Here is a 24911-nt window from a genome sequence, read left to right on the forward strand (position 1 = left end):
CACATTGTGGAAGGCATCAAACTTATGTACAGTAGGTCATCCTAGCAAGTAACTGAGTGCCATCTTTTAGGAGCAGGGCCAAAGGTAGGTGGATTTGGCAAAGGATGTAGAATGCACTGGAGAGAGACGAGACAAGTAGACCCCCTAGAAGGCTCTTGCACAAGTGTAGGCAAAAAGTAATAAGGATAGCTGAGATGCAAAGCAAGAGATAGGCCAAAGAAATGAACCACTGTTCTGTGGCAATGGTCTGGGTGACAGTGGTGAGGGAGAGCTGTGGGCAAGATGACTCTGAGCTTTTCAGTTTAGATAATTGGGGACAGTGGTAGATAAAGGGGGGGGGGAGAAGATGAGGAGGAAGAAGGCAATGAATTCTCTCGTCAGCATCCATCGTATAAGGTATTTGGGGACATCTAGTTGGAGGTTTTAATCAAACAGTTGGTAACATGGGTGAGAGGCTCAGAGTTAGGAGGGGACTTTTGTGAGCCTTTTGCACACAACTTATGGTTGAAACTATGGAAGTGTTTGAGCTCTCCCATGGGAGAGAGTACAGAAGAGGAGGGTGCAAAGGAAAGAGAAGAGGTCCAGTGAGAGAGCTGGGGACATTCTTTATTTGGAGTTGGCAGCAAGGAGAACTAGCGGCAGGAAGACAGGAAAGGGTACTGAGCGACAGAGTACAGTATCTAGGGAGACAGTGGATCAGAGCTTCACCGGAAGCCAGGGCTGCCGCATAATTCTAAATGCTGTATAAACTTTGAGGATGTTGCAGGCTGTCAGAGGGCTTAGATCTGGTGATTAGCAGACCATGGAGCCCTTTAAGAAAACAGCGGAATGATGACAAAAATTAGACGGCAGGATGTGAGGGGAAGGAGTGAGAAGTACTAGAAACAAGAGACCAACCTTCCTTCTAAGTAGTTTGATGGAGAAAGAGGGCCCAGATGGGGCAGTGGTCTGAAGGAGGACAAAGGAAAAAAAATTAATACACCAACTCCTTCCTTTTCTTGAAACGCGCTAATGAAGAGGGAGATACAGAAAGGAAACGTGGGATGAGAATGATGAACACAGCGTCCCTTCTCAAAGGAGAAGGCACCCACAAGCAGCCCTTCAGATAACTGGGTGTATATTAATCCTAGATAACAGTAGTTGAGCAAAAGCTGCTTGGAGTAATAGGTTTAAACAATTACCTGCTGACCCATCCTAGGCTGGTGGTGAAGGAGATGCATTTGCCTTTGGTGCCTTCTCCCTGTCGTCCTGACTCTCCCTGTTTGGAAACTCCTCCCCTCCCTGATTGTCTACTCAGAAATGAACAATTGGTTTATCTCGGTTCTATAAACTAATGAATCTGATGAGCTAATTGCTGCTCCTGGCAGAACACTAGAAAGCTATTTCTAACAGCCTTCTGGAACCATACTAGTTTCTCTTGTTGTCTGATGCATTAATGGTTCACATGGTGGAACTTCAAGTCAGGAGGAGCGGCGTGGGCAGGCAGAAGGAAGTGTTGGGAGACTTTACTCTAAATCCCAACTTGTTTGTGGTCACCCAGACCTTCCAGTGCCTTAAGTGCTGACAAATATGGTGCCCTATCCTCCAATTAAAATGTAAATTTTTTAAAAGATGCAAGCCTTCTGTGTCCACTGCACTTAAAATGGCTTTTTTTTAAGATTTGCTGAATACAAAATTGTGGCTGAATTCAGTAACACTGAATCTTTAAAACAACAACAAAACTTTTTTTTTTTTTTTTTGGTGTGCCCAAGTACCTCATTTGCTAACTGGGTAAGTCTGCTTCCATGGGTCAAACTTCTGTTCTCCTAGATGAGGATATAGTTTCATTAGACTGGGATGCCTGAGCCTTATGCATTCTGAGTTCCAGCCCATCCATTCTAGGCTTTGCTGGATGTGGAAGAGCTAATGAGTTTGCATGGAGCAGCTCCCCTTTACAGGGCTAATGCTCTCTAATCCAATGGGGCCGGCACCCTAGATGCCCACTGTAACATAGCTACCCCAAACTTAACAACTGGTGCTGGTTTTGGTTAATGTAAGCATTCTATTTTGTGGGACATTTTTTTCTGTAATGTATGGAAGTTGTTTTTTCAGTAATATGTGAAAGCAAGCCTTATACTGCATTAAAAGCAAGGTTAAAACCTTAAAAGCAAGGTTATACTGCGTTCTAAACCCAAATGTGTGGAATTCTTAGAAAATCTGTAGTTGGAGATGAACTATGTTCTTGGAGGATCAATGACAAGCTGCAATATGGTGTTATGGGTTGAAGCCTTGGCTGGGAACCAGGAATTCTGGATCCCAGTCTCAGCTCAAATTGTTGCTTTGCATATGGTCATGGGAAGTTATTCTTCAGAAAGGGAAGCTAATATTCCCGTCCAGCCACCAAAATCATGTGGAAGAAATGGAGATGAGGGACCTGAATATACCATAAAAGCAGAATTGCTGTCCAATGCATGGGAAAATTACAATTATGTAAGCTGTTTCTGAAGAGTGAAAAAATTAGCAGAATATTAGTTCTATTTGTAGTAAATATTTGCAGTGCACGTTTATCAGAAGTCTCTGTGCGCCCCATACCTAGTCAAGCGCGGGTCTGGGGAAAAGTTTTATATTTCTTTCTTTTTTTTTAAATTTTATCTATTTATTTTTTTATGGCTGCGTTGGGTCTTCGTTGCTACACGCAGGCTTTCTCTAGTTGCGGCAAGCGGGGGCCACTCTTCATCGCGGTGCGTGGGCCTCTCACTATCGCGGCCTCTCTTGTTGTGGAGCACAGGCTCCAGACGCGCAGGCTCAGCAGTTGCGGCTCACGGGCCTAGTCGCTCCGCGGCATGTGGGATCTTCCCAGACCAGGGCTCGAATCCGTGTCCCCTGCATTGGCAGGCAGATTCTCAACCACTGCGCCACCAGGGAAGCCCTATATTTCATTTTTCAACTAAAGGGACGAGAACATGTATGTGTTAACCATGTGGCTTCCATGTTGTTGGAGATGCCACCGGGAGTCTTGGCATCACTGGGAGAGGTTTGCAGAGTGGCACTTTGACTGGATTGCCCAGTGCCTCACGAGGAAGCTGCCACCAGGGCTGCGTGCCCCAGAAAGAAGGCTCAGAGTCGTTTTTGCTCTCTTTCATTTGGCAAAATAAACCCTCCCTTCAATGAAATAGCTTTTCACCTTCTCTCCAGTGAGAAAGGTTTGATTGTTTTTTCCCCCGAATTGACTTGGCAGAAAACCAGATCTCCTGAGACAACTACAGCAGCAACTTTTATTCATTTCTCCAAGTATATAGAACATTGAGATCACCCCGGTTTAAAGATTACCTCCTCTCATGACCTATGTGGTCAAGACAGAGGCCACTCTTATGGGGAAAAATTCCAGAACCCCTGTGGTCCTCATTACTGTTACAACATGTTAGAGCTGGAAACAGCCAATCTTTCACTTGCCAGAGAGGAAGAGACCCAGAAAATATAGGTAAATTGTTTAAGGTCACAAAGTATGTGTGGGACGAGGTCCTGGAGTAGAATCAATTCCTCTGACTCTCTCGTAATCTCTACGTCTTGGTAGATTAGGGTACAGAACAGCTGAAGGGCAAAGACTGGGGGGAGTTCATTGTATTTTGATAACAAATGAAAATCACATACAAATAAGAACCTTAATTTTGAAACACAGATCCCATTAATTTCTCTCACAAAAGTAACGCTTCTGCCTTCATTTTGTCCATCAGCCAGGCAATAATTCGGAATTTCTTCATTGTCACTTGGGCAGTTTGCCTTCCCAGAGTGTTTTTTCATAGCTGTCTGCGATTTTGACAGCGCTTGTGTGTCCATGCAGCAGGACGTTTGGCAGAAAGGAAAGAATTGGAGGCTGGTTTCCTACAGGAAGAAGGCTTACAAGATTCATGCTTGTGTGTTGCCTTTGTTCCTTCTCAAGACGTGCAGAGGTTGGCATTGCCTTGGCAACTCCAGTGGAAGCCAGTTGCTTCCACGGGCTTCATGATCGTCAGTTTTATTGCAGCCTCTCCTGGGAACAGCCTTGGCTTTGGCCAGAACTGGCACCGAGCTCCTTCCCTGGGGCACAGAGCCAGTGTGGGGAGGGAGACGGGAATGTCTGGGCCCAGCTCTGGCTTAGCATTTCTATCCCCGGTCAGAGAGTCATCCCAGCGTAGATGGGGACAGGCAGTGGAGTGGCGAGGAGAAGATGGAGCTGGAGGGTTCAGCTGATGGGAACAATCAGGCTGATTGGCCTCAGGGTCTCCTTGGGAGGCTACATTTGCAGATGGGTGGACCCAGGAGAGGATGTAACAGTGATGGGAAAGAGCTGGTCACTGCTGTGTATGGGATGCTTTGGCACAGTGAGGTTTCTTTCTGCTTTGGGAATTTGCAGGCCAGTTCCAGATACATGGGAAGGTAGGTGATGGGGTAAAGAGGAGTAAAGGGATGCAGAAAAAGATAGGGCAACTCCATGACTGCTAAAATCTTGGAGAGGGGGGCACGAGAATGGTCAGTAACAACTGATGTTTCTGATACTCTGGAGAGAGACGGTGAGTCTGGATTTCGTCCCTCCCTCCAGCACCCCAGCACCATTTCATGGTGTCCTGGCACCCTGCATGCTCGTCTGCAGGCATTAGTCATCATCAGCAGCAGCAGAATTTTACTGAGCACCTACCCTGTACCACTATGTCCAAGACACGCTGCTAGGTCAGGATCTTCAGGAGCCTGGAGCCCTCATTTGTGTAGGTGAGAAATTGGTAATCCTCTGGGCAGATGTGGCCCCATGGACCCGAGGCTTGGCAAGTGACCAGCACCTTTTGATGAAGAAAAAGTCACCTCTTTCTCTAGGACAGTGTCCCAAACCCACACCCTATTAAATTTTAATAAGGATTTCGATTTCCAATCACCCACCAGCCCCCTCCCCGGTCTGGACATCAATCAAATGTGATGGCTCCATATTTGACAGTGATTCAACAAACCCCAAATCTCTTAGGACCTACTTACTGATTGGAAGAGCAAAAATGTCTGGGATTTTGCCTTACTTTGAACCTTCCCAGAAGCATACACTGAGAAGGGATTCAAATTCAAGTTTCTTTGGGAGGTGGTTCCTGGAGACACTGATGAGGAGTGGAGAAGTGAGACAGGGAAGAGAAGGAAACCAACAGAGAGCGTGTCATCATGCAGGTTACCACCACGTGCAATGGGAGTTCTGTCCCAGTGGGGAACCCTGGGAGCCAGTTTGGAATACCTGCCTCAGAGTCACTCTCACCTCCCCTTCCACCCCTGGGTGAGGGAGCTGAAGTGTTTATCCCAACTCCTGTCAGTCATTGGTTGAGGACCGCTGGGCTGGTGCTGGGGAGGTCCTTCTGGCCTGCTGCGGGTGACAGAGAGGGTTCCAGCGCCAGAAAAGCCCTCAGGCAGAGATGCAGATGCTGGAGGTCGGGCCAGTGTGCGTGGAAATGGTGAAGATTGAGGGGATATGGTCAGGACCCTGGAAGCATCTGCTTTAGGCTTGCAGTTGGTATAATCACAGATGTTTCCAGAAGGGTCCAAATCTGTAATAGCAAAGCTGGCGAGTCTACAAGTGCCTGTACCAGACACAGCTCCTCCGCTTTCCTGAACAAGCGTTATGACTGAACATGGAAATTCTATTTATTTTTAAAGAGTATAGGAGATGGCCTTAGAACAGAGTAATTTTCTCGAGGACCCCTGGAAATTAAGTGGCCCCCATGCTCTGTGGAGCAGAGCTCACGAGTCGCAGACCTGGGGGCCTAGATGCCTGAGGTGTGATTTGGCACTTGGGTGTGGTACGGGCACGGGCGTGCCAAGTCTCGGAGCTGGTACATTATGAATGATTATCACTTATTAGCATCCCTTCCTTTAAAGGGTCACTGCTGAGTAAGTTTGCAATACAAATGCCCGGTGAAAATTGGCTCAAATTTTTCGTAACAGAATAACACTGACCATGTCTTGAGCATCTTCTGTAACACCAGGCACTGCCCTAGATCCTTTACTTGCGTGAGCACATCTAATCCTCACAGGAGGCCTGAATTGTGGATAATATTGACTCTGTTTTACAGACGAGGAAACTGAGCTTCAGAGAAATGGGAATTATACCCAAGTCTATTTGGGTTCATTTCCACCATATTTTGGTAGGCAGCCTTCTTTGGGCAACATTAAGTATTGGCTACTGGAGTGAGGAGTACAGAAACACTATTATAAATCCCATTATGAGTCCCCTCCTCCTGGTCCACTGTTCTCTTTCTTAAAGCATGTGGATGTGTATAACTTATAGTTTTCATAAGATGATTCATTCTGGGCCATTTTATAAATGTTAACATAACAGCACAACAATGTGTTACAATGCCTGGGAACATCTCTGTGTCCATAATATATATTAATATCAATTTTATGATGTAAGTGTCAATTTAAAAACGTCTCCTGATATCACCAAGAAATACCACTGCCCTGCCCACTAGGATGGCTATAATAAAGAAAACAGATAATTACAAGTGTTGACAAGGATGTGGAGAAATTAGAACCCTGATATGCTGCTGGTGGGAATGTAAAATGGTATAACCACTTTGGAAAACAATTTGTCAGTTCTTCAAAAAGTTAAACATAGAGTTACTATATCACCCAGAAATTCCACTCCTAGTTACATAACCAGGAGAAATGAAAATATATGTCCACATGAAAACTTCTACATGAATGTTCATAGCAGGACTCATAATAGCCAAAAACTGGAAACAACCCAAATGTCCATCAATTGGTGAATGGATACATGAAATGTGGTAAATGCATACAGTGGAATTTTATTCAGTCATGAAAGTGAATGAAGTGATTTATTCTACAACATGGATGAACCTCGAAAACATTATAAGTAAAAGAAACCTGTCACAAAAAGCTATCTATCATATGATTCCAGGACAGGCAAATCTGTAAAGACAGGAAGTAGATTAGTGGTTGCCCAGGGCAGGGGGAATTGAGAGGCTGGGGAGTGACTGCTAATGTGTACAGAATTTCTCTTTAGGGGGATGAAAATGCTCTGGAATTAGACAGAGGTGATGGTTGCACAACATTGTGGATGTTCTGACAACCACTGAATTGTACTTTCTTATTAAAGGGGTGAATTTCATGGTATGTGAGCTGTATTTCAATAAACAACACAAAACAAAACTTCTTCTGGCAGAATATGTGTGTCGATAAAAAAATGAGTATCAACATTAACCCAAAGGCTTCCTGCTTTTTAGTTAATGTTTTAGAAACATTCTTTCAGATTGTTTGCCAAGCCCTGGACAGTTTATGAGTTTATCTTATTTGATTTATTCTTGTGCAAACTAATATAATGTTTTACTGATGTCTTAACCTTGGACATCTTTGGAGTCCTTCAATTCAAGACAAACCCATACACCTGTCCAGAAGGAAGCACATCTGCCTTTCTCTCTCAGAGAAAAGAGATGTGGGTGTTGAACACTTAGCTCCCAAAGTGAAAAAAAACTGCCATGTAAATGTAGGCCAAGAGCCTTGGTCTGTCTTGTTCTGGAGGACAGCGCCAGGTCTGATGCTTCAGGGAGGCCAATTTTAAATCAATACAAGAACACAACTTTCTAACAATTGGAGCTAGTTGAGTTTTGAGCAGGTTCCCTGCTGCCTCGCAGGGCTGTGGAGATGAGAGCTGTGCATTGAGAGGGCATTGGATGGGCTGGCTCTCGAGTTCATGTTAACTCTGAGAGGCCATGATTCTAATTCTCCTGCTGTACTGCTCCAGCTCTCACAGCAATAACTCTTTGTTGAACTAATCAATTGTATATTTGGAAATAATTTAGAATTGATGGGGAAGCAAGCAGGGGAAAAAAGTACCAGAGGCTCATGCTTGTTTCCTTGATGTAAAGAGAGAGCAATTGATTCTAAAGCCAGAATTCTCAGAGCATGAGACAGGGAGCCAGGAGGTCTGGATTCTAGGCACAGACCTGCTACGCACCTAATTGGCTGGGTGACTTTCTGCAGGTCGTCTACCCTCTCCCAATCTCATTTGTTTGTTTGTAAAACACAATGCTGGGTTTGGACCAAGGACGTTTTGGCTCTGAAAAATTTTAGAATTTTTCTTAATAACTCCTTCTTTTCATAACAAGTCTTACATCTGCCTTTTCCTTGCCTCTGGTTGGCTTTCACCTGTTTTTAATTCCTTCTGTTGCAAGGAAGCCTTGCCATGTGCATGCCTACCGTGTTTCTTGGCAGTCTTGTCCTTCTTTCCTGATCTTAAGCCCTTCTTTCCTCATTGGGTTCCTGTCAGTCCCATCTTCATGGTTAACACTGTCTCGACTTCTGTAGGCTATGGTAGGGCTCTCTGTCTTTTGTTGCCTCATTAATCGCTTTGCTTCAATTTTTCATGTTAGTCCTAACATCTGCTGTTCCAAGTGTCTCCTACTTTTCCAATAAATCATTAGCTACCTAGGAAAACAGCATGATGTAAAGGAAGAACACTTGAAATTAGAGACTTAAAGTAATTTCCCCAAAGTAATAGAGCTGATGATGTGACTGGGCCTTAGTTTTCCAGTTTGTGAAATGGAGATAATAATACCTACCTCATAGAGTTACTGTGAGAATTAAAAGAGATAAAGTATAAAAGGATTTGGATCACAGTGGTTGGTGATGGTGTTGGTGGACAGTAGTGAGAAGGTGGTCAGCACAGGAAGAACTTGTCATATTCTGTACTTTCAGGAGTGAAGTCACACAAACACCTGGGATGGAGAGGTTAGTGATATTCTCAGTAATCACTTCCTCTACTCAGTGTCTGAAGATAATCCCACAGAGTGAGTTTAAATCTCATTGTGGAAATTTAAGTCTTTTTTTCCTGTTTCTTTCTTTCTTAATAAACATAGAAGACAAATCATTTAAATCATTGGCCCCCTTTGGTCACAACCCTTGGTTGGTCTCAGAGATTGTTATTAGATTACCTCTTGATTATCTCTTCTTGGGCATAATTAATTTCAGTTTCCTTAACCTCTCTCCTGGTGCCCATTTTCTAAAACTTTAAGTGGGTCTTTTGCTTTCTTCTGTCTCCCAGAGTAATATTCCTTCCAGGATGGGGAACAGTTGTTGGGTAACAGGTCAAATGTATTAACAGACAGGCCATATGGTTCACAGACACTTTGCTCTCAATAACTTGATAGGAATTCTGGTGGTTTGACTTTTTAAAAAAAAATTTTTAACTATAAAAATGTAAGAACCATCTGCTGTTATTTTTTTGTATGTGATCCTGGTAAGTTATTTAGTTACACCGCTCCCATGCAATTAGCACTGCTCTGTGAGAGACTTTCGTAGCAAAGCTGGGTTACCTTATTTTCAGTTGTAATGTATGTGGAGTGTGTGTCCCATCCAGATTCCTTTCATAAATTGCAGCAGGTTTGCATAACATGCAATTAGGTTTTGGCATTTATATGGCTTCTGTCTTAGCTGGTTAGATGCTTTAATAGTAGTGGTCCATTTGATTGGTTGAGAATGGGTCACATAGTAATTGCTGTGGAACAAACCAAATAGGGTAATGTAATAGAAAGTGATGTCAGGGTGGGGTGGGGCTGCTTTAGTTTAGGGTCACAGAAGCCCTCAAAGGAGAAGTTGGAGTTGACATCTGGCAGGGGATGAAGAGACTGCCAAATGAAGATCTGTGGTGAGACAAGTGAAGATCTGCAGTGAGAGAATTCCAAGAAGGTGGAAGAATTAAGAGCAAAGGCTCTGAGCCGAGGAATAAGTACGGTACTGAAGGAAGTCCAGTGGCCTATGCTGTAGTAAGATGGAGGAGAATGCAGGGAGCTGAGGGTGGAGAGGGTCTAGTCTAAGTATAATAGGAGCCACTGGAGAATTTTAAGAGGGATGATATCATTTGATTTATAGTTCTAGAAAGCTCACTCTGACTGCTAAGTGAAGATTGGATTGTTAGGAGCAAGAATGGAGGCAGGGAGACCAGTCAGGAGACTGTAGCTGTTGTCTTCATGAGAAACGATGGTGGCTTGGACTGGGGTTATGTGGTGTAGATGGTGGGAAGCGATAGAATTTGGGATATACTTTGGATTTGGAATCTATGGGACATGATGAATGATTTTGGCCTGAGTACTAGGTGATTGGTGGTGCAATTCTTACTCAGACATAGAGGGCTTGATGGTTCTTTTTTGTCCAGTCAAGTTTGAGAAGGCTAATGGACATCCGAGTGGAAATGTCTAGCAGGTGACTGAGTATATGAATCTGGAGCTTGGGTGAGATTTGAAGGCTGACATGTTCATTTGAATTACAGAGAGGAGGCTGGGTCCAGGACACACTGTCACTCAGAAGTCTGGAAGAGACATCAGCAAAGGTCACGGACAGAGTGGCCAGAGAGGTCTCAGAGAACCATGTGCTGAATAGGTGCCTGGAAAGGAAAGTGTCTCCAGAAGGAGTAACTGGTGACCTCATCATTCAGTTTCAAATGTTAGCACCCAGCACCCATATTAAAATGTAAATCCAAAAATTTATTCTGCAGCTGCAAATGTAGTGACAACTAGAGCAAGCTGGGCCCATTGCCTGCCCACAGAAACCCTCAGCCACAGTGAGATCAGAAACAGGGAGACTCTTGTCTCCTGGGGGTCTTTGCTGCAGTCTCGACCAGGATTTGTGAGATTTTCATTTCTTTACCAAAACAGCAGAGATTGATGAGTTCGTTGTTGTTATTTGTGCTTAAATGGCAGTTGTATATACAGCTGGCACACTATGCCGCAAGTCAGTTCTTGAAAATAAAAGCCTATGACTGCCTCAGTGCATGAAAAGACACATAAAAATGCTTACATTTTTAACTAATTTATGTTCTAATCCTGACAAGATAAGTCTCATAACAAAATCATTTTCTAAATTTTCTCTTTTCTCGAAGGCAGTTTCTGTTTGGGAATTAACTTCCGCTTATGGAAAATCGTGGTATTATGCGTTTGTCACTTGGTAAATGTGATATTATTGAAATGAAGAGTAGAGATTTCTTGCTTTCTACGTCTCTTAAAGTGAAAGCATAGCACACTCCAACAAACATTTTAAATTAAAGGGCAAAATTGGGGAGTCCTATTTTTTGTACCATATACTATAATTTAATAGGTCCTTTCCCCTGCTGTGTCAAGTGCATTTTCTCTAAAACCTAAAGCAGGATCATGCTGTACATAGGACGGTTTATTTTGGTGATTCTCATCAAGTTTGGAGAAATAATGGATTTGTTTTAAATTAAGCAAAGCTGCATTTTCTTTCCAGAAGGTTCAGCGGACGACAGATACTTAGGCAAACTCTGTAAATGTTTATTCTAACCTTTGACACTACTGACATTTAGTTGAATTTTACAAATAGATAAAGCTGCTAAGAATATGGTGGGCTGACCATTGGCAATAGATTGCGGTGAGGAGTATAATCGTGGTTATTCAGCCAAATACTAGATTCACTGATTGAATGAGACTTGCTGGGAACAAAACATCGGGAAATAATCCCTTTCCAGAATTTTAACAGAATGAATGGTTCTGCTGCTTTGTATAAAACCAAAATTTGATCGTACCTGAAAATTCTTCATTTTTTTCTAAACCAAGTTGGAAGTAGCTCGTTTACTTGGTTGGAGCAATCTCTTTTTTTTTTTTAAAGACTAAAGCTTGAGAGCACGGCCCTAACGCGTAGCCTCACCTACGTGTGGCTTTACCGTAGACATAGAGGAGTGAAACGTTAAGCCGGTCTGACAGCTGTGTGCTTCCTTCTGTGTGAAGGTTATAGGATGTAACAAGCCTTGTCCTTGGATCCCCCCACGAGCGGTTATCTTTTCGAGGTGTCAGACTGTCCTTGGGTGGTTCCCCGTGTCCAGAGCCACATGTAGGAGGTGCAGGGTGGGAGTGAAGGAGGCTCAGGGCTCTCTCCTCTCCTCCCTTCTCTTCTCCTGCCCTCCCTTCTGCACTTGGGGAAAGTGAAGGTGAAGGGGCCGGGGGAGGACCACGCCTTGCCTGGGCGGTAATAGGTGGGGAAGAGGTGCTGTGATGGGGCGTTCTCCCGGGGAAGAGGCAGTGTCTGTCCTCCCCACCCGCTTCCCCAGTGTGCAACACCGGGCGCGGAAACGCCCAGTAACTGCTTGTTGAACGCTGAGTGGTGGAGTGGCAGGGCTCTGCACCTCAGGAGTCAGTAGCACCTCAGCAGAACCTCTTCCCTTCCCTCCAGCAGTTCCCTCCTCCAATCGCACACAGCCCAGTGTCGGGCCAAATCCCCAGAGCCCACACCTGGGGAGAGCACTTGATTTATATATTTATAAACATATTTATGTAGAGGTCCCCCTTTATCTCCAAAGCCTGCACCCAGTTAAGACACCACTTATGTATGTGAAGAAAACACTAGCGTAATCTAGGACACAGAGCAATAATATCTGGCTATCAAGAGCAGCTTCTTAAATCAGATGATGGCATCTTCCCATTGAATAGAATCCAAGTGCGTTACCTTGGCTAATTTCCTTTCCCATCTCCTCTTGTACACCCTCTAGTTCCTTGAGCACCCCAGGCCCCTTCCTGTCTGCTCCACCCTTTGCCTGGAATGTTCTTCCACGGTTCTTCACATGCCTCAACCTTTCTGATCTTTTAAAGATCCACTTAACTGGTACTGCTTCACGGAGGTCTTCTTTGACCTTCTCTCATCCCCTCTGTCCCTTTACGTTATACCTAGGCACGTTGCATTTTCCTGTGTGTTTGCTTTCTTGCTCATTATAGCCGTCACACTTGATTGAATGCTCTCCAGGCAGGACTGTCTTCTGATTTGGTTAGCATCTAGTCTATGCCTGGCTCAGAAGAAACTCTCAGTGACTAAATATTTGTTTAAATGCGTGAATGACGTGTCAACCTACATTTCATCAGAAAAGGTGTTTCAAGTAGAAAAAAAAATGTTTTTCTTCTTTCTCCTTTCCGATTCTCAACATACAGTACACACACACAAACAGTATAGGTGTGGTTCATGTTAGAAAATTTCCCTAGTCGTGGGCTTCCCTGGTGGCGCAGTGGTTAAGAATCCGCTTGCCAATGCAGGGGACACGGGTTCGAGCCCTGGCCCGGGAAGATCCCACATGCTGCGGAGCAACTAAGCCCGTGCGCCACAACTACTGAGCCTGCGCTCTGGAGCCCGTTAGCTACAACTACTGAGCCCGAGTGCCACAACTACTGAAGCCCGCGGTCCTAGAGCCCCTGCTCCGCAACAAGAGAAGCCACCGCAATGAGAAGCCCGTGCATTGCAACGAAGAGTAGCCCCCGCTCACCGCGCTTAGCCCGCGCACAGCAACGAAGACCCAATGCAGCCACAAATAAAAATAAATAAATAAATTTATTTTAAAAAAAAGAAAGAAAAAGAAAGAAAATTTCCCTAGTCTTGGTAAGGAACTGCCTTAAAGAGTGGGTTTGGTGACTTAGTGCCTACGGTCTGACTACTGCCATTAGTGCCTTTTCTTCCTAAGCGTCTAATGTGCTTTGCCGTTTCCTTCTAGCAAGGAAAGCCATATGTCTTCGACAGAGTGCTGCCTCCCACCACGACCCAAGAGCAGGTTTACAACGCGTGTGCAAAGCAAATTGTCAAAGGTAAGTGCTAGCTCTTCATTTCCTCGGGGCGCTTCAGAGTAATGGAAGACAGTAAGTGGTATTCGCAGCCTAGGAATCAATACCCCTTGACCATAAGCAGAGGCCTGCTAATTGGAAACACTGAATTATAGCGAGCTCTGGCCCTGATTTGCTGTGATGTCAGGCGAGTTATTTAACTCCTCAATACCTCCTTTCCAAGGAGATTTCTTTATTTCTTTTTTTTTTTTTTCTTTCTTTCTCATTATTTCTTTTGCCACCTTTTGGGCAGAGTTATTCTGTCACCCAGAAGCTTAAAAGCAAGGTAAGCTATAGTCACACTATTTCTGTAATGGTTCTAAAATACTGCTGAAGGTATAGTACCTCCTCAGGAGAAAAATATCTATTCTGAGACTCCAGTTGTGTAGTTTTGGTTGATTTATTTTGTGCCTCTGTCTCTTCAGAAAGAAGCTTTTTTTTTTTTTAATTTTAAATTTTTTTATTGGGGTATAATTGATGTACAATGTTGTGTTAGTTTCAGGTGTACAGCAAAGTGAATCTGTTATACATATACCTAGATCTACTCTTTTTTAGCTTCTTTTCCCATATAGGCCATTACAGAGTACTGAGTAGAGTTCTCTGTGCTATACAGTTATCTATTTATATATAGTAGTGTGTATGTGTCAATAGAAATGATCCCTGAAAGTATAGTCTTCAGGAAGAAGCTTTAAATGTGGAAAATTCTTGGGCGTCAAAGAATTTTCTACAGCATCCTAAGATCACATTACCTTGCTGGTTAGTGAGTTGTTCTTGCTAGTCGGCATTCCTCAATTATACTTTCATCTAACCCACTTTCAACCATCCCACCCAGATCCTGACATTTGTTCTTCCACATAGGTAGCCTGAAGCCTGCATTTTTGTCTTAGAGATCAATCCTATTCTCTGGGACTGGCCTTGGTCCTGAAGGATCTGTGTCAAAATAACAGCAGGGAGACAAAGCAATTTACACGTTGCTCTACCTTACCCTTTTAAATCAGGGGCAGGATGGAGCTTGCCTTTGGGGAGCTCGCCATCTGGACAGAGCTGAGGGGCATCTCCTGCTACTTTGCTTTTCATCATTAAATCCTTGCCTTCAAATTTGAATGCTGCAGCAATTGTGCTTCCTTTTTTTTTTTTTTTTTTTTTTGCAATTGTGCTTTCAAATGTCTTGATGCTACCACTTTTATAGGCAGTGCTAGATTTAAAGAGTGAAAAGTACAAATAAACAAAAACAAAAAAACCCCAAACACCTTGTCATATTAGATCCACTTATTTTTAGAAGCTGAGCTGACTAACCTAACTACTTGAAATGCGTGAAAATCAGCCCTGGGTACATCTGTTAGATTAATTCTGACCCTGGACACGTGCGTGGGAGACGCCCATCAGTATGTAATGTTCCTTGCTGAGGTGTATGGTTATTCACATTCTTGTTGCAGACATCAATTAAATTAGACGGTCTTCACAGTAAGATTATTATAGAAAATTGAAGAGAAAAAATATGTCTGAATATGAGCTTTTTTTGAATGAATAGTTTGGGCCTGTATCAGGTGGTAATTTTTGTCTTCTCTCTACTTCTACTCTTTTGCTTCTCTTTCTATCTAAACATATTTTCTCTTTCTTTCTGGAATATATAGTTCTAGTTTGTTCCTCATCAGCCCTCCTTCCCCTCTATTATCAGACTCTTTCATATTTTTATTAAAGTAAGATTAATCACATATGAGCCAGAATTTCTTTCTTTTTCTCTCCTCCTTCATTATCAGATCTAAATAGTATTTACCATGTGCTATGCTAAGCATTAGGTCCATTTAAACACATACCTGGGCTTCCCTGGTGGCGCAGTGGTTGAGAGTCCGCCTGCCAATGCAGGGGACACGGGTTCGAGCCCTGGTCTGGGAAGATCCCACATGCCGCGGAGCAGCTGGGCCCGTGAGCCACAACTGCTGAGCCTGCGCGTCTGGAGCCTGTGCTCCGCAACAAGAGAGGCCGCGATAGTGAGAGGCCCGCGCACCGCGATGAAGAGTGGCCCCCGCTCGCCGCAACTAGAGAAAGCCCTCACCTAGAAACGAAGACCCAACACAGCCATAAATAAATAAATAAACTCCAATCTCTCTTAAAAAAAAAAAAAAAAAAAAAAAAAAAAAAAAAGGTTGTAAACACATACCTGCCTGCTCTAAGTTGACATTGTAATTAGAGATGGATGAACTCTGTTTTTTAAAAGTCCTGTGATTAACGAACAATAATAATAATCTTTGAGTCTTTATTTACTAGATAAGTTTGGGTCCTTTCAGCGCTTGGAATTCTCTATGATATATGAAATGTCAGAAATGGGCAATCCCTGGGGGGTTCCTGTGGACACCCTAACTATGGATAACTTGAGGCCCAAATATATAGTGAGCCACAAAGAAAACTATTTAGAATAAAATCGGGACTTCCCTGGTGGCGCAGTGACTGGGAATCTGCCTGCTAATGCAGGGGACACAGGTTCGATCCCTGGTCCAGGAGGATCCCACATGCCGCGGAGCAACTGGGACCGTGTGCCACAACTGCTGAGCCCGCGTGCCACAACTTCTGAAGCCCACAAGCCTGTAGCCCATGCTCTGCAACAAGAGAGGCCACCGCAGTGAGAGGCCTGCACACTGCAGCGAGGAGTGGCCCCCGCACTCTGCAGCTAGAGAGAGCCCGCGCGCAGCAGTGAAGACCCAATGCAGCCAATAATTAATTAATTCGTTAATTAATTAAAATAATAATAATAGAATAAAATCAGGCTCTGACATGATATAGTAAACAGACATTTCTTGGGCACCATACATATAACACGAGCTTACTCATTTTGTAGCAATAAAGAGTATCTTATTCTCCCTTGAAAGAAAATTATTAGGGGCATAATGAAGACCAAGTTTAACTTTTTTTAATGTCCACTGAGGCTAGTGTGAAGGGAAGTGGCTGTGTATTTCTGCATCAGCAATCTAAAATGTAGGTATATAAGAAAGAACTGCTTGGAATAGATTACCAGGTACAGCTGAGGCATCTGTGGCCATGACAAGCCCTATTTACATCAAGAATGGAAGGTGGTGCGGTGGGGGTCTTTTTTTTCTAGAGGCCAAGAATTGAATCAAATGACTTCTAAAGGAAGTTTAAATCGCAGTCTCTGTGATTCATGGTGATGTAGTGGACTGGTGAGCTTTCCTTTCAAGTCTATCTAAACCCTTGATGTTTTTGAGATCAGGAAGACTCCTTTTAACTGGACAGCTTTATTCTCTCTCAGTCTTTGTATTCCCTTCAACTTCACTGAGTTAAAAAAAATATTTTGAACATTTGATTGTAGAGTCCTGGCATCTCCCACGCTCCCCTCTTTATCTGGTGTGTATTTCTCAAAACATCGTCTGAAAGAGTGTGTAGAATCTCTTCCAGTTCTTCTAGAAGAGGTTATAGGGTTTGTGAGTACCAGCATGGTAAATAGAAAGGTTCCTATGGATGCCCTAGGAATTAAAAACCATGGTTACTGGACACTATTACTGAAATAAGAATAACTGCATCCCAGCCTACAGAAGTCACCCCTGGCATTTGCCTCCCAAATTAATTGGATGTAGACCATCCAGTGCTAGAGAAGATGGTGTCTTGTTTTCCAGTTCTGATTTCTTTAAATTGCATTCATTTGGTTGTTTCTTTCATTCATATTTTTATGAAAGTATATTAGGTATTTGCCATGTGGTAAGTACTGCTAGGGACTGGAGTCACCAAGATACATGAGACTGCAAGAATCTTTGAGTATAGGGAAAGAGACAGACGCATGCACAATTATCGTACACGTGGGGATTATGTGCTTTAGGATGGGTGTGTGCAAAATGCTATGGGAGCACAGAAGAAAGTCACTACTGGTTTTGGTGGGTAGAGAGGAGGATTGGAGAATTAAGGCTTCTTGGAAAGGTTGGGTTCTGAGGAGCATAGAAAATGCAGGGCGGTACAAGCAGAAGGGATAGCAAAAGCAAAAGCATAAAGGCCCAAATTATATGGGCAGCTTAGAATGGTACAGGGTGCATGGCTATGAGACCTAAAAAGTTAGACTGAACCAGAATTTGATAGAAATTGAAGGGCTTTACCTTATAGGTGATGTGGACCCATTGAAGAGTTACAAGCTTAGGGTATTATCAGATCTATTTTATTATTCTATTATATATGACTCTTAAGAAGAATTATATTCATTTAGTTGCTGTTATCTGTCAGGCACCCTCTATGCATTTTACATATGTTATTGCATTTTAAATCTTTACAGCTTTATGAGGCGTGAGCATTATTATTCCCTTTGTACTAAAGAGGAAATTGAGGTGAAGTAACTTGGCCAGGTCATTTAGGGAGTAGTAAAGTGAGGCTGGGCCTTGAACCTGAGTTTGTCTGACTTACTTCAATTTTACTATCGTGCCCCCACTTTTCTGGTGGGCCCATAATGAGCATTTGATAATTATTTTATGAGTTGTTCCTTTTCCATCAGGCCATATGGACCACATTGCAAAAAGACAGGGGTAGGAATGGCGGTGGGGAAGGGGAGAGGGGACAGAAGGGAGACTGGGTTCCAGAGCCGAAGGGTGGCCCTGGCTGTCTGCCGATAATGAGACACGCTTCCATTCTGAAGACGCTGCATGCCCTCACCTGGGCACAGTGGCTGCCCTCGGACTGGCGGGGCCAGTATCCTGGTTGGCCTCTGGCATTCGGCAGAACAGTCTCTGCGTTCTCTGGGCGCCGCCTGTCTGAGTAGTGTGGTCGGCTGGCAAGAGCCTTAGGGTTCCAAGCCAGGGATGAGTCGCAGCCACTATCGCCAGGGGCTCTGGTGCCACGACCAGGCAGGCCACTGTTTCACCTGGAGAGCCGATAGGAGGCCACAGCAGCCTCCTCAGGCACCCTGGTGTGTCGGTATGATTATGTCTTCCCCAAATTCTTACCTGATAATGGAACTAACTCTTCTGCTTCAGCAAGACCTGGACTCAAAACTAATAAAACCTAGGATGGAAAGCTTGGCTCTGAAGGCTGCACCAGGAAGCAGAAAGTATTTTCAAGGACCCCGTTCCACTCCTCCCTCCCAGGTCTCTTCCCACCCGCTGTGGACTCTCTCTTTTGGGTTTGCTTGGCCGCTGGATGGTCGTGTGCTGTGTTCGTGGGGGGCCGCTGGCTGTGTGGTGTGAGCTGAGGTCACATCACGCCAGACCCCATCACAAAGAAAGGTTCTGTCCAGCTGGGCTGTTTCCTGGCTCTGTGGCTGGTGTATAGAAACAGTCATTCTGTTACGGCGGAGACTCTGAAACAAATGCTCTCCTCGGCCCCAGGACCTGTCACTCAGCGTGATGAAAGTGCCTTTCTGTGGGCTGTTTCTGCGAGAGGCGGGCGGTTGGTTGTGTGGCTCAGTGGCACCGGGCACAGGCCTGTCCCCTCATCTCTCTGTGCTTGGCGGGTGTCCGTCTCCCCGCATGTCAGTGGTCCAGCCCCAGATGCACTTTTGTGCTGCGCCCCCCTCCCGGCCTCTCCTCTCCTCTCATAAGCAAATACAGACTCAACAACAAACAAACTCCCCCAGCCCTGGAGTTTGGAAGAAAGTAGAGAACACCGGGTTTGAAGAGTTTTCTGTTTTCTTTTTAAATTACCTTCTGATTCGGAATCCAGTTGATAGAGGGCGGCCTCAGCCCTGTTCAACCTTGAGCACCAGAGGTAGGTTCTCCAACAACAAATTAATTGTAACATGATTCTGAACACTTTAAAGGCCACATGGGGGAGGGGGAAGGGTAAGCTGGGACAAAGTGAGAGAGTGGCATGGACATATATACACTACCAAACGTAAAATAGATAGCTAGTGGGAAGCAGCTGCATAGCACAGGGAGATCAGCTTGGTGCTTTGTGCCCACCTAGAGGGGTGGGATAGGGAGGGTGGGAGGGAGACGTAAGAGGGAGGGGATATGGGGATATATGTGTACGTATAGCTGATTCACTTTGTTATACAGCAGAAACTAACACAACATTGTAAAGCAATTATACTCCAATAAAGATGTTTTTTAAAAAAAAGGCAATTATACTCCAATAAAGATGTTAAAAAAAAAAAGATGTTAAAAAAAAAAGTTTGTCCTAATGGGCTTCTCTTATGTGTTCTCTTTTTCTTAAAATAGAAAAAAAAAAAAAAAAAAAAACTAAGAAATTGCCCGCAGTGTTGAAATAGCAGCAAAGAATCAGGGATTCACCAAGTAAGAGTCTCGTGTGCCTCTCAGCTCCCTACTGCAAGCAAGCGATGCTCTCCATGGGCTCTTGTTTGCATATATGTGTACCAGTCCTTAACCTGAGGGAGTTTGGTGAGCAGTGACTCACTGGGAGGAGGATTGTGCATTCTCTTAGTGAGGGTGGGTTTAGAGGGGTGGACTGAGCCTGGGGGTTGTCTGTGGGGCAGAATTCAGATGTCTTGGTCCCATTGCTTCCTGGCGGAGGAAGAAGCAAGTGCTGGGTTTTCTTCCGTCTGCGGAGCTGGGTTCTGAGCTGAGGTTTCTTCAGCGTGGGGCAGTTGTTCAGGGCCACCTGTGTGTGCAGGTGAATGAATAGGGCGGCCAGCGGCTGTGATGAGGAGCAGGGGGAGCCCTGGCCTTGGCTTCCATCTTCCCGTCCCAACACCTGAGGTCAGGGGTCGGTCCCAGGCTGCTTCCTCCACAGGGACTTAAGATGAGAAAGAAAGCCCTTTCAGTGTGGGGGGAGAGGTTTAGTCTCTAATAAACAGGAGCTTTAGCGCTGGGATTGTGGCTGGCGTTCTCACTGTCTGGAGTTGTTTGTGCCATGAATATGTAGAATTTTAAAACCACAACCAAGGGTGGAGACCACTTTCTTTGGGTCCCTGAAAGCCTGTCACATTTGTGGTTGTGTAGAGGCTCTCCACTCCGGCCACCATTTTCAGACTGGAGAAATCTTTTCTCTGGGCAAGTTGGCATTTTTGAGAAAACTGAAGCTTGAACCTCCAGCCCTTACACTGTGGTCTTCAAGTTTTTGCTTCCCCCGTTACCAGGGAGACCATTACCAGAAGTTGGATACGTGCGAACATTTTCTCTCTCTCAATATAGCTTGACACAAACTCTTGAGGGCTGCCAGGAGTTTAAAAAAAAAAAAAAAAATCCTGCCACTTAATTTTTCTTTTATTTAGCTACCCGAGGAAAACGCCTGCTTTCTTTCCTGACCCCAGTTCACACTCCAAAAGCTCAGACCAGTAAAATGTGTATTAAAATTTTTTTTTAAAAGACCCAACAAAACAACAGAAACTAACCAGCATCATCAAATTGAGAGAGACCAAAAAAGCAAACAAACCAACCTAATCAGGGCCTGAAATCGATGGAGCTGATTGCCTGGCTTGATTTTTTTTGTAAATGGCCTTGGAGAGGACACCCCCTTATGGGGCTCCCCTCCCCACCCCTCGGTGCTTTTAGGAATGAGGACTTCCTCCCTTTATACAGAGATGGTGGGTCAGGGAATATTAATTATGCATCATTCCACTTTCAGTGATGTTTATGTGGATGAAGTAGGATCGAGGGAAATGAGCACTAAATATATTTTAATCACCTTTGCTGCTTTGAAAGAATTCCCACAGATAATCGTCAGCTCATAGCAGCGTCAGTGCATCTGTCCGCACGCCTCCCCTCGTCCCTTGGGTGAGAGAGAGGGAAGCGGCCTGCAGCGTGTGGCATGGTCTGCTTCTTGTGTAACTAAAAGAAATTCCCGATGCTCTTGGGCCAGGGTCATCTTGCTAGCACAGTCACTGAAAAAACAGAGGCCCTAAATTCGAGTCAGGGCCCAGTTGGTTTCCGGGCTGATTGGATTGTCACCATGTGTCTCAGTCTACAGAGTGGGACACTGTCCCCCCAGCTGTGGAGTAGCTCTGCTCTGAAGGGACTTAGCGCGACCTTCTCAAGAAACCTCCCCAAGGAGCCCGCCGGGGCCAGGGTTTAAACCGACCCAAATCAGATCTCCAGGAGAGAAATCCTATTCTACACCTCACTCCAGAGACTCAGGGCACGATAATGTTTTGGTTTTTTTTTTCCCCCACCTCAACTGATCTCAAGAGATCAACGTGGAGAAGAAAACTCAAATACTTCTCTACTAAAAAGAAAATATACTGCTCGATACCTGTTTCGATTTTGATGTTACCAGGAGAAAGTGTGTCTGCCTCCTTCTTCATTAATATATTCTGTAGCCATGTGAGTCCATTTCTTTTTATTTTGTGGAGCAGAGGAGGCCCTCATTCCTGCTTTTATCTCACAATTCTACTTAAGTGCAAATGGAGTAGAAATACATCATTTGTGTGAAAAATGAGATGGGCCATTTGGAAAACGTAATTTTAAAACAGGCCACCAGCACTAGCATGCAATCAAAGTAATGGGTTAATTTTAATTTTCTTTCTTGCTCGCAGATGTCCTTGAGGGTTATAATGGGACAATTTTTGCGTATGGGCAGACATCATCAGGAAAAACGCACACCATGGAGGTAAGGTCGCCGCGTGCTGTTATGTCGTCTCTGAGATGACTGAACGGAAGTGGTGCTTCCAGCAAACTGCGAGGTGCATGCGGCTTTTTGACTGGGCAGTGGATGGTTAAGGGGTGGTTATGTCTGTGTCACAATTTTTTTGTGTCTTTGAGGAGTTTTTTTTTTTGTTTTTTTTTTTTTTTTATAAATTTATTTATTTATTTATTTTTGGCTGTGTTGGGTCTTCGTTTCTGTGCGAGGGCTTTCTCCAGTTCTGGTGAGTGGGGGCCACTCTTCATCGCGGTGCGCAGGCCTCTCACTATCGCGGCCTCTGTTGTTGGGGAGAACAGGCTCCAGACGCGCAGGCTCAGTAGTTGTGGCTCACGGGCCTAGTTGCTCCGTGGCATGTGGGATCTTCCCAGACCAGGGCTCGAACCCATGTCCCTGGCATTGGCAGGCAGATTCTCAACCACTGCGCCACTAGGGAAGCCCTGAGGAGTTTTTAAAATATTGTTGAGTAATAAAATCTCAGGAGTTCAGTATTTTAAAAAATCCTTTGTTGATAGCTCTGTCAAAATAGGAACAATAAATTGTATTTAAAATAATCATCGATAAGCTAAACAGTGGTGCGAGTATCCCTGTGGACTGCCGCCCCAGTCTTACTGAGAAAGTCTGTTGTGAAAATCATTTAGTCTAAGAAGGGCCTCTGGGGAGGTGAGTCTCTTCTGAATAAATAAAAAATGGTAGGTCAGAGGTTGAGAGAAGTTGGCTTGTGGACCAAATGCAGCCCACAGACATATTTTTGTTTGACCTGCACAGTGTTTTTTGTTTGTTTGTTTTTAATTGCAGGCAGTGTTTAAAATGGGATGGTTTCAAACAATTCTAAGTGTCCAACTTTGGTTGAAAATGCTGAAGATCTAGCAACTCTGGGTGAAATGTCACCGTAATATAAAGTGTAAGCTTCACTGGAGCAGTGTTCTTCGTTGTCTTGTTCACCTTTTTACTCACATTGCTGTCGTTTGGGACCGTGGTGGTCACCTAGGAAGCCTTCGATAAAATATCTGTGAAAATGATAGCCTCATGGTGGCCCTGGCTGACGCACGTCTGTGGGGCTGGGCCCTCCAGTGTACCCTAGTCCCCTCCACGCACATTGTGAGCAAGTGTTCAGTATCCTTCCCTGGAGGAGACTTACACACCTGGCCTCTCTGTGCCCTTGAGGGTGTGACACCAGCTCTAATTGTTAGCCCTGGAGCTCTGTGGCTCCAGGCTGTCTTCCAGACAAGGCGCGCCTGCAGACAAAATTGGTCCCCTTTACCTCTTCTTTTCCTGCTTTTTGCCGTGGATCAGACTCCTATATGGCCTTTGGGGCTGGATAATTCTTCTAAAGGCTGGGCCCACCTGACAGGTGAGGAGAGGTGAAAGAGCAGTTATTATAAGAAACTACACAGAGGAAGTTTGGGGGAATTCAGCTTACAAGCAGCAGGGTAAGATGAATCCTTAATCCTTCAAGCTTATGTTTTTCATTTACTGTCCCCTCTTGGGAATGTCACTGAGACGGCTGCTGCAGAATCGGTTTAGCTTATGAATCATTGCTATTGAAGAAGAGATTTCAAAGGCTCGAGGCTGAAATCCCCAGGGCTCTGATGTTCTGCTCACACCGATTTCAAGTGTGGGGTGTGACTCTGGGGATCTCATTCCTGTTGTGTTGACTCGCTTCCCCCCCACTTTGCTGGAGACAGAGTGGTTCAGAGATTGTACGGATTAAAGGAAGCACGAGGTTTATTTGCCACCTTTTCTAGACGGAGCAGGACTGTTTCCTGACACCTGAGCCTTTCCGTCTCTCTTCTCTGCATCTCACATCCTACTGCAGTACTCCTTGGAAATGGTGGTACAGGCATGGCCGTCCCCACTCTCCGGCTCTGGCCCCTTGCCTGCCTCTCCTCCTGGGCCCCAGACCCTTAACCTTCTAGGCGCTAGAAAAGCTGCAGTGATATACATTTCCTAAGTTCCACCCACTCCAGTAACCATGGACAGAACCTTCTTCATGGTTCTTAAGGCATGAGAGAGAGAGAGAGAGAGATATTAAGAGATGGCTTCTCATGAGGGAATCATTCCTTAGTTCTTTGGAAAATTACCAAACGATATACAATACAAAAAATGCAATATTTAAAATCCCCCCACATCTTACAAAAATGCCTCTACGAGTGACCTTTTAAGCTTTGGGATTAATTCGTCTTTGGGAAATACAGGGTGTTTGCTAAATGTCAGAAATTTAAATTGTAAACTATCAAAGGAGAGACCTGTCCCCAGAGTAAAACCTTAGTTTGCGTTTTGTGTGTATGGCGGGGGTAGGTGGGTGTGAGGAGATGGCAAAGAGGTACGCCAGCTCTTTCACACTAAAATTGGAGACGTCTTATTAAATGGGGGCATCGCCAGCCCTCTGTGACTCGCGGTGTCAGCCGCGCAACTCCTGGCGCAGTGCTGTGGCTCCAGAGGGAATCACGGGGCCTAAAGGGAATGGGATTCTGTGCCGGCCACTCTAATAGTTGCCTAAATTCTGTCTCCTTTCCATCCTTGTCAGTTTTAAAAGGTTGCTAGTAATGAGCTGCTTTTCTTTATTGTGACTTTGGAGGATCACATGCTTAGGCCCACAGGAGGAAGGAGTCGGGTGGCTGTGGGTCCTTTCCAAGCACCTTCTCACCCACTACACACACTTCATCTGGCTCTTTCTGTTGGGTGATTTTAGGTTGGAGAAAAGGTAGGGGATATTTTAGAGGAAAACAGAGGAAAGGAGGAACCCCAAGCTGAAATCCAGAGACTGTAGGAGACCAGGGAAACCCA

The 24911-nt window shown here is 44.6% G+C and overlaps 1 protein-coding gene and 1 long non-coding RNA gene across 3 annotated transcripts in view; one reads left to right on the forward strand and one right to left on the reverse strand.

The window, feature by feature from the left end:
* Positions 1 to 4791, reverse strand: part of LOC309662475 — a 653064-nt gene extending 648273 nt beyond the window's left edge. Inside the window, exon 1 of the long non-coding RNA XR_014264720.1 lies at positions 2747 to 4791. This is a non-coding gene — a long non-coding RNA (uncharacterized lncRNA). The remainder of the gene's footprint in view (positions 1 to 2746) is intronic.
* KIF5C (kinesin family member 5C) overlaps positions 1 to 24911 on the forward strand; it is a 173450-nt gene that overhangs the window by 42988 nt on the left and 105551 nt on the right. For both annotated transcript variants that reach the window (XM_082464974.1, XM_082464975.1), the window contains exons 2-3: positions 13490 to 13580; positions 22018 to 22091. In XM_082464974.1, coding sequence (XP_082321100.1) covers positions 13490 to 13580; positions 22018 to 22091 — 165 coding nt within the window. The remainder of the gene's footprint in view (positions 1 to 13489; positions 13581 to 22017; positions 22092 to 24911) is intronic.

This window comes from Balaenoptera physalus (genome assembly GCF_965194825.1).
Source record: "Balaenoptera physalus genome assembly, chromosome: 6".
NCBI classification, from domain to species: Eukaryota; Metazoa; Chordata; class Mammalia; order Artiodactyla; family Balaenopteridae; genus Balaenoptera; species Balaenoptera physalus.